General features: G+C 33.1%; 2 protein-coding genes and 1 pseudogene across 2 annotated transcripts; 1 reads left to right on the forward strand and 2 right to left on the reverse strand.

Annotated features, from left to right (window-relative positions):
* On the forward strand, positions 1-3,527 carry LOC109335662 (CRIB domain-containing protein RIC3-like). The gene is made up of 5 exons (XM_019571818.1): positions 1-306; positions 839-997; positions 1,583-1,686; positions 1,855-1,927; positions 2,844-3,527. Exons 2-5 carry the CDS (start codon positions 919-921, stop codon positions 3,203-3,205), a joined length of 618 nt encoding a protein of 205 aa, XP_019427363.1. The 5' UTR covers positions 1-306; positions 839-918; the 3' UTR covers positions 3,206-3,527.
* On the reverse strand, positions 3,731-7,155 carry LOC109336604 (kinesin-like protein KIN-10A). Its single transcript, XM_019573306.1, has 5 exons — positions 6,325-7,155; positions 5,600-5,755; positions 5,413-5,520; positions 5,218-5,328; positions 3,731-5,119 (listed from the first exon to the last, which is right to left on the reverse strand). The coding sequence occupies exons 1-5, from the start codon at positions 6,955-6,957 to the stop codon at positions 3,875-3,877; spliced, it is 2,253 nt and encodes a 750-aa protein (XP_019428851.1). The 5' UTR covers positions 6,958-7,155; the 3' UTR covers positions 3,731-3,874.
* Positions 8,351-8,840, reverse strand: LOC109336502 (annotated as a pseudogene).

Below are 9,071 nucleotides of genomic sequence, written 5' to 3' on the forward strand. Positions count from 1 at the left end.
ATGCAACCTCTCTGGAATTCCACCAAAATATCCTGAGTTGCTGGTTCACATTTACCTGGCAAATAGTTGAGGGTGGTAGATCAAAACCCACATATTTCAATTAAAGTTCTTAGATTTTCAATTCTGAAGTCTCCCTCTTCTTGGTTTGGTTACATGGTTTATTCCATAGCACCTAACCAAAAACTTTTTAGCTTCCAAAACTTATCTCCCATGTTTGTTATCAATATATTTCTTCATTGATATAACCTCAAGGGGAAGGTCAACATAGTTATCATATAGTGGATTTCATGTTCTAGATAAAGCCAGGTAGGTGTTTTTCTTGTATTCTTATATATTTTTTGTTCCGTTTGTTATTAGCAAAAATAATGAAAGTTGGAAATGGAATTGAGACATTTTCCATCTTAGAACTTTGTTTTTGTTTATAGTTGCATGAAGGTACATTTTTTTGTTTTTGCCTTTTTGGGAAAAAACAAAATGAATAAAAAAAACATAGATATACTTTTACTCAAACTTATGTCCATGAAAGTTTACTATTGACTTTTGTCCAATACTTTTGGTCTTTTAACTTTTTTTATTATACAATGTTGGTGTTTTTATCAAGTTTTCGTTAAAAATCTAATGAAAAAGTGTATATGGCTAATGATCAGCATAGCCAACATTATTCATCGATTATTTTGTTTCAGGAAGGTTTGATGGAGGAACTAAATTTTTATATTCTTTTTGAGTCCTAAACCAAGCCAATAGAAAACATCCCCTAAGCTATTAAACTAATCAAAATTAAAAACTTAATTGATATTGTATGGTTATATAGTTTCTTTGTTTGGTTTTTTTCTTTCAGAAATTTGTAGTTGATTATTTTGAAGATTGGAAGCACCTGCACTTTTTTATGCAAATTAATCAAAAAGATTCATCTACAAAATGGCTTCTTCAACACCCAATGTAAAAGGCCAAGTTAAAGGCCTTCTTAAAGGACTTAGATACATATCTCAAATGTTTGGTAAGTTGATTCTACTACTACAAGAAAATTGAACATTAAAACATATATCCTTAACATTGTGCTACTAAATTTGATTAGAAGATTTAGACTTCTGAAGTTTAGGTATTGTTATGTTTTAATAAAACTTTTAACATTGTAGGAACTTAGTGTCTTAAGAATTGTTTTGTGAAAGGGGTATGATCACATTTACACACTTCATGAAACATTAATTTCCAATTTCTATATTGACCAACAAAATAATCTATAATCAATTTGACAACTCCAAGGATCATACAACCTTTATGCATAGGTTTTAAGTTGAAATATTACTTGTGATTCTTTAGTAGTAGGTCACTTAGCTTTTAGTTAGTATAAATTTCTATGATAATTATACGTCTTAACTTTAGAATGAGACAATCTCCTAGTTTTTAAAAATATAAAATAACTATCTATTCTTCATACTTCACTCTAGACACTAAAATACTTTATATGTACCTTTTACAAAGAACTATCTCATTTCAACTTTTTACCTTCATCTCTATTTCTCATAACAAATCTTAAAGAATTTTTTTTATCGTATTGATAATAATGCTAATAATTTTGCAGACGAGCAGGGAGGAGAAAATGATATACAAATTGGGTTCCCAACAGATGTAAAGCACTTAGCACATATTGGATGTGATGATTCACAATCACAAAAACCTACCTGGGTACTATTTTCATTTATTCCTTTCTCTTCTCTAATTAATGAGAAAATTTTGTATGTAGTAATACTAATTGTGTATAATTTTTTACTAATTAATTCTCCACCAAAATTAACTCATATGAGAGGCATTATTGGATTATTAACTGAAACTATAATTTGAGAAATTGAGCAGATGACAGAGTTTAAAGGGCCAGAAGAGATTTCATCAGGATCAGTAGCAGTAAACTCTAATATGTCGCGTGAAGGTTTGCATAATTTATCTACCACTGTGATTATGAATAACCTGAAAGAATATTTGCATAATTCTTTGATGTCCTTTATGATGAAATTATATCTTAACAATTTATGAAATAAATAAAACACATAAAGCAATTGTGGAGGAAATATATTTCATGTTCAATTTATGAAATAAATAAAACACATAGCAATTATTTAAGAGTTGATAATTTGCTAGTCATGCATTACTATTTACTACAATAGAACTATGTTGCATTGCATTATATGAGTCTTCATCTCATTTTTTTACCATGTGCAACACAACCGATTCTTCACTTCATTCATAATTATGAATCTCACAATGGAGTTCTGATTGTTAATTCCATATGTCAATATATGAATGGAATGAAACAGGAATGGGGACACCAAGTTGGGACAGGTGATCCCCATCCTTATTAAAACTAGGATTAAACTTATAATTAAGTGTGTGGGGTCCTGTAAATTATGCGCTATAGTTGCTAAACTAGTCTTACATTAATTGATTAGAAAGAGAAAGACATTAATTAATTAAGTGGAAAAAGAAAGTGAATTCTCATTATTAATGATGATTTTAGAAACTACATCTAATTACTGATAATTTTAATGATATAATCATCTTTCTTAATCTACTTGATACAATCCAAAAGAATGTTATAAAAAGGACTAGGGATAATAGTTTGGTTGTGTTTGATAAGGCATGAAAGATGATCTTAAACAAGTTGTGTGACAAAAAAGTAAGCTTAGCATTTTTAGAAATGTATCCCGATTATAAGCTATGATTATATCTTATGATTTCATCAGTGAGCCTTGATTTTTGATTTTCAAGTAACTAGCTAAATAATTTTATGAAAGACAACTTATGTAATTAAATCAAACTTATGGATAACCAATATTAAAATTTTGCAGATCATAAAGATAATAATGGTAAGGTTGATAGGGGACGACACCATAGTCGAAGGTCAAAGCATTCTTCTTCTACTACAGAAAATCAATCAAATTCTCCAACTAGAGAACAAAACTCTGAAGGATTCGTTAAGCAAAGACGCCATCATCGATCATCAGAGTCTTCTAGAAGACATCATCACCATTCAAATAACAATGAAAGTGGAACAGAAGAGGAGAAACTACTTTCATCATCAACCAAACGTTCACACCGTAGAAAGTCAAAAACATCAGATGATAAAGAAGGGTCCATAAAAATGAGTTCTAGAACAACAACTAAAAAAGGTTCCAAAGAGAATTTGTTAACTGAATCTCAAGTTTCTTAATCCCATCTTAAACTTGTGCTTCAGGCCCAATCCAAGACGAAAACATTACTCCATGGAAGAAATATGTATAAAAACCATTACTTTTAAATTAAAATTCACCCACATACTTTATTTGGGAAGTGCTAAGTTGTTATTTTGGAAGAGTTCTGAGAACAAACAGAGAAAGGTTCCAAAAAGGATCACCCTACAAACATGAATCATACTCATAGTGAAAACCCCAGAATTCAGTTTTAGAGAGAGATTTCAGGGGAAAGAGATTGTTATTTGTGATTGCATGTACTAGTGTAAGTTTTTTACGATATGTATTGGTGTAAGTTTCTACATCATCACTGTATCATTCACCAATCACAACTAATAATATAAAAGAATTGGCCGTGTATAAATCTTTATGCTAAAAAAATGTATAGATATTACACTTCAACAAAGCCAGCTATAAAAAATATGTTAGACATGGTTGTTTGGGTGAAATTTTTGAATTAGTAGATCATGGTACTTTCGATTCCATTTTTTGTAACACAATCATTCTGTGGTCAAATACTATATTAAAAAATCAACCTCAAAAATGACATAGTACTAAAGAATGAGATAATGAAGTAACACATAAATCACATTTCCAGAAGGAAATTACACATTGTACAACTTGTCATTTTCCAATAAAACCAATGGAAGCTAAATTCCCACAGCAATGTGTGGTTCCATGTTCTCCTTGTTGGAGACTTTAAAAACAGTAGTAGAATCCTTCTCACATGTTTTCACAGGAGAAAACTTGAAATCAGAAGTTTCATCAGACCTCTTTTTTATAGGTGTTGGGGTTGCAATGTGCTGTGAAAGCTCTCTTTGGTTTCCACAAAGAGTAAATATGTTTTGAATTCTCAATAGTCTAGAAGAATCACTATCCTTGTCATCCTCTGAACTTTGCTTAAAACAATAGGCTTCTTTCTTTGGACTAATCTTATCAACAGTGCATAATACCCTCTTCTCCTCTATGACTTCTTTCTCCACTTCCTCATCTTCTTCCCCTTTATCTTCGTGATCCTTTTCGCCTTCTCCTTCTTCTTCGTATACCGTACTCAGGCATAGTCTTTGGCCATAGCTTGGTGCACAAGCATGAGCACCATTCAAAGTATTTGGATCAGGTTGATTTGCAAATGAAAAGTCTTGCATAACATTGTAATCACTCTTGCACATAACTCCGCCAACAATTTTTACTTCGCGGCCTAGGGGTTCTTGATCATCCATGTCCAAGTCCATTGATTTCACCATTCCAGGGTCGTCTACACTTTTGTAAATATGCATTAGCCTTCTCGCAAACCCACTTGGCTCCATGTCTTTCGATTCATTTTCCTCAATACATACTTCCCTTGAACGAGACAGCTGCAACTCGATTTCTTCAAGCCGCTTTCTCAGAATTTCAACCTCCTCCTGTTGCTGCAGTATCTTTTCTTCCATTCTCCTCCTCTCCAATTCAACAAACTCGTTTGTCATTCTTTGGCACTCTTCCAACTTCTTTTCCAACTCTTGCCTCAGAAGCCGAGTTCGTTCATTTACCTTCAAGTTAATCTCCTCCTCACTTGCAGCTGTTCCTTTACCTTCTGTGATCTCCACTTTAGCTCTTAATGCAGCAATTTCTTCCTCTTTCTTCAAAAGCTTTTGGTGTGCTTCATTTCGCTCTTTCTCTCTGAGCTTTTTCTCCATTTGCAGCTTCATGATAAATTCATCCATTGCAGCAACTCTTGAACCCAAAATGACAGCAGAAGAAGATTCATCATCTTTGACTGGGGTATGAGGACCACGAACTATACATTTCGCTTTTGCTCCATATTCAAGTGTAGACATTGTCTTATGTATCTCCTTAGGATCAGGACTTGCACAAAGTATCATTAAAATTTTTGACTTGTCATCTTCAAAGGAATCCTTAAAAGGGGAAAATGAAAAAATTACTTCCATCAATCAAACTTGGAATTACATATAAAAGGAATCCAGAAAATCACACAACTAATGACAAGAATTACCTGCAGAAGCATTGTAAGTTTGCTGTCCCTAAAAGGCACATGTGAATCACCATTTGCAATGGACTCCACCACTCTCTTCAGCGCTGTATTGCCTTGGTTGATCTTTGCAGTCTATAATTCCATTGACATTAGTAATTAATTGGCAAAGAACTGTGAAATTCAAGAAAGACAGTAACATGATAAACGTGTTGTCACCTGCATTTTGGCCTCAAATCCAGTTTGACCAGCTTGTTCGATATTTTCCGATCCAGCCATGTCAACAAGCATTAGACGCCCTCCCACAGTGGGGACATCAAGGATTACCTTTCAGAACAGAAGATGTCATTGACAATCAAAGGAAACTTAAAATTTTCATCAGAACCATGTACCATAGCAAACATACCATGCAGTGACTTCTAGAACTCCTTTCATTACAAAGTGTGCTTTTAACAATCCTTCGCTTCTCCACTTTGTGAATTTCTTTCGAGATCTTGCCTGCTTCGTTTCCAGATATGTAGGTTGCATTCTTAGCCTTTTTTCCCATCACTTCAAGTTTCACCTACAAGTTGTCCGGGACAAAAGGTTTAAATGAACTCAGTTTAATTCTTCTCAACTAGCAATCTAACATGTAATGATTAATAATTAAAGATACAACATCAGCAACATTGCTGATTCGTAAAACTAGTCCAAAAACATTCTTTTTTCTTTCTAAACATCTACAGATAAATGCTTCTTAATGCTGATGATGTTCATGTATGTGACTGAATATAAATCAGAGAAACATCGCCCTCTCTTACTCACTTTTGTGATCCAATCCAAATTCCATAAAGGTATTGCTAATGCAATCAGAAATTTCACGTTCTTTCAAACCAAATACAAAAAGATATTTCTTCAGTAGTTGTAATCAGCATAGAGTCATACAATCAAGCAAAGATAAAAAAAGCAAGTAGAGCCAAAAAATGAAACTTTTAAAAGCCAAATTTTCAATGAAGTTACAACTGATACAAGTTACATAGGTACACAAACAAACAGAATTATATAACAATCCAAAACCAACAGACACCAAACAATATAAGCAAAAAACAGATCAAGTGATAAACCAACATAAATTAATAACACCATTATTACCTTTGAAGCACTGCCCTTAGGCCACCCAAATCCAAATCCACCTCCACCACCATTAGTGGACAAGAGATCATAAATCTCCTCATTGTAAATCTCCAAAACAGTGACCTGAACAAAAGTTCCCATTCCCAACCCAAGATATTCTCCTTCTTCATCCCCATCTCCAAGAATGTCCTTCAATGACTTATACACAATCCCTGCCTGTTTCGAACACCCGAACATGGTGTGACTCTTTCCAGAACCAGTTGGCCCATACATCATGATGGTGCATTTCTCTCCTAGCTTAACCCCTTTGATCCTTGATTGCACAAATTTCTTGTAGAATGAATCTAATTCCTCTTCCTCAGACACTGACACCCCATCAAGGGTGAAATCCCGGTACCCAAAATCAGCGCGAACCCGAATTGAACTTGATGTTGAATTGATTTGTAGAACGGATAAAGGTTTGTCCTTTTTATCTGGGTAGTCACGGATTCTGGCAATTACTTCAATTGGGTGTTCAGGAGGGGTAGAATTGGGATTTTGAGATGGTTGTGGTGTTTGTGCTTTGAGGCCATTGAAATTGAGGCGATGTTTGGAGTGTGGTGTTTTGAACTGGGTTGTGTGGTTTGGTTTGGAAGAAGGTGTAGGAGCCATGAAGAAGAATGAGAAGACCCAGAAAGAAAAGAGAGTAAATTTTGAATCTTTTGGATTGAATCTGAAAACCCTAGTCGAGAAAATGTAAGAAAAGCAAGAAATGGAGAAGAAGATGGTGATGATAGATAGCTATTAAATGAAGCAAATAGGATTTTGAATTTCAATCAAAATGTAGCCGTTACGTTTTCTAACGTCTCCTTATTGCATTTTATAGGGAAGGAAAAGAAATCAGTGATGAATTACGAAAGGGGAAAAAGATGTCGAGTAATATTAGGCCAAAACAGAAATTAAGATTTTCCCAATAATTAAGAAACAAGAATCTCATATTTATTTAGAGAAAAAGTTTGTAAGGTACAATGCAAAAGGTTCATTTGTATTAATTTTCATCAACTCTTTTAAGAAAAGTAAGTGAATGATAGATATATTAACGGTTTTAATTTTTTTATATTAATAATTCATATATAAAACTCATTTATATATGGGTTTTATCAAGTAGTGTGCATATTTGATTGATTAATCTGAAAATCATATCTTTAAAAATCTTAATACATTACAATTAAATACATATTTGTCTATATTTACTTATTTAGTTATTTTTTCATTTCAAGTGATGCTTCATATCATGAAACGACGTGTAGATTACTTGGCAGAATTTGTTTTAGCAAGGGGTGGGTTCTTATAACTTAAAGATTTTGCATCTGTGTTGAATGATTGGCAAAAAAGTGATCAATTTGTATGGATAGATAGAGATCACTCATAATAAATAATAAATAGCAAAGTTTAATGACTGAATGATATTATTATTCCTTCCATCCCTATTTATAAATCATACTCTAGATATAAGCCGATTTAACTATATCAACTCAAACTAGAGTCTCAACTCTAAAACTGACAAGGAGTTCTTTAAGCAGTGACTTCAAGTGTTTATAATGATCTATCTATAAGCAATTATTTCTCAATATGTGATATGCTACATTTAAACAAAAAACAACTTATTCCCTTGAAGGTACATTGTGTGGTTTGTTTCCATCAGTATATGAAATATACATGTGTTACTATATTGAAGAACTTATTACAAAGACAAAACTAAAAAGGAGAAAAAGAGGACACACACTTAGTATTGCAAGATTTTCAAGTTCGACAAAAAGTGCCTAGTTACCAGGAAATCATGCAATCACTAAGACCCTTAACTCACCTCTAACACCTCTTGTTAGGCCAGTATTAATTCTAGTCAACATATGTTACTTCAAATTCACTATTTCCTCTACTATTATATGGAGGCTTTAAATCAGATCTTCTCCAGTACTGGATATAGAGATGGTGACATGTGATATACGTATATTTTTAAAGTAAAGTTGGAAGTTAATCTCATTTTATAAAAAGGTGGTCTTGATACAATTAATACAATTTCCATGTAAGGAAAGTAGTAGCAATCATGCAAAAGTTATTATTCATATGCAGATAAAAACATAAGAACCAACCTACGAGTTCAAATTTGTGAACTAATGTTGCTGTTGCTTCGAGGGGTGGTAGGGGCCATGGAGTACTCAATTGAAGCTCCACTATGTTATCAAAATCTTTGCTCAAGATGTCAATCCGTTGAAAAACCTATCAGCAAAGCAGATCATAAAGTTGGTACAAAAGCAATAAAACAAAAAATGATATAATTATATGTGATTAGTAAGAAACCTGTCCAAGAGTTATAGGAAAGAGCCTTACCGTACGAGAAGAGAATGCACTGCTATATATAAGTTTCCATCTTCCTTGCAATTTATCAAAAAATGAACTAATCCTGCAGCAGCTTCAAGTTCCTTAGCCACAGTATCTGCCTTCCTTTGATCATCTTCATTTGCAGCAAGACCTCTATATTTAGCCCACAAACATCAATCTGCAACCATAAGAGACACTGTTCGGAACCCAACATAATTATAAGTTAATGAGCATTCAAAATCATTGCTAAATGCAATCAAGTGCACGAATCTCCCATTAGGGTCTGACAGTATAGAAATATACGATCTTACCCTGAATGTAGTGATGTGCAATTTTTTTTACCGATAATACTAAATAACGAGAGCATTCATAAAGTATATATATATGCTTTGTTATTATTTTGT

The sequence above is a fragment of the Lupinus angustifolius genome, chromosome LG20, assembly GCF_001865875.1.
Source record: "Lupinus angustifolius cultivar Tanjil chromosome LG20, LupAngTanjil_v1.0, whole genome shotgun sequence".
Taxonomy (NCBI): domain Eukaryota; kingdom Viridiplantae; phylum Streptophyta; class Magnoliopsida; order Fabales; family Fabaceae; genus Lupinus; species Lupinus angustifolius.

Excerpts from the sequence above, each read along its gene's own strand:
- LOC109335662 (XM_019571818.1), top strand. The coding sequence starts at position 919 with ATGGCTTCTTCAACACCCAATGTAAAAGGCCAAGTTAAAGGCCTTCTT. Across the intron at positions 998-1,582 it reads ATACATATCTCAAATGTTTG|ACGAGCAGGGAGGAGAAAAT; the intron begins GTAAGTTGATTC and ends ATAATTTTGCAG. Across the intron at positions 1,687-1,854 it reads AATCACAAAAACCTACCTGG|ATGACAGAGTTTAAAGGGCC; the intron begins GTACTATTTTCA and ends GAAATTGAGCAG.
- LOC109336604 (XM_019573306.1), bottom strand. The coding sequence starts at position 6,957 with ATGGCTCCTACACCTTCTTCCAAACCAAACCACACAACCCAGTTCAAA. Across the intron at positions 5,521-5,599 it reads GTTCTAGAAGTCACTGCATG|GTAATCCTTGATGTCCCCAC; the intron begins GTATGTTTGCTA and ends CTGTTCTGAAAG. Across the intron at positions 5,120-5,217 it reads AACTTACAATGCTTCTGCAG|GATTCCTTTGAAGATGACAA; the intron begins GTAATTCTTGTC and ends TCCCCTTTTAAG.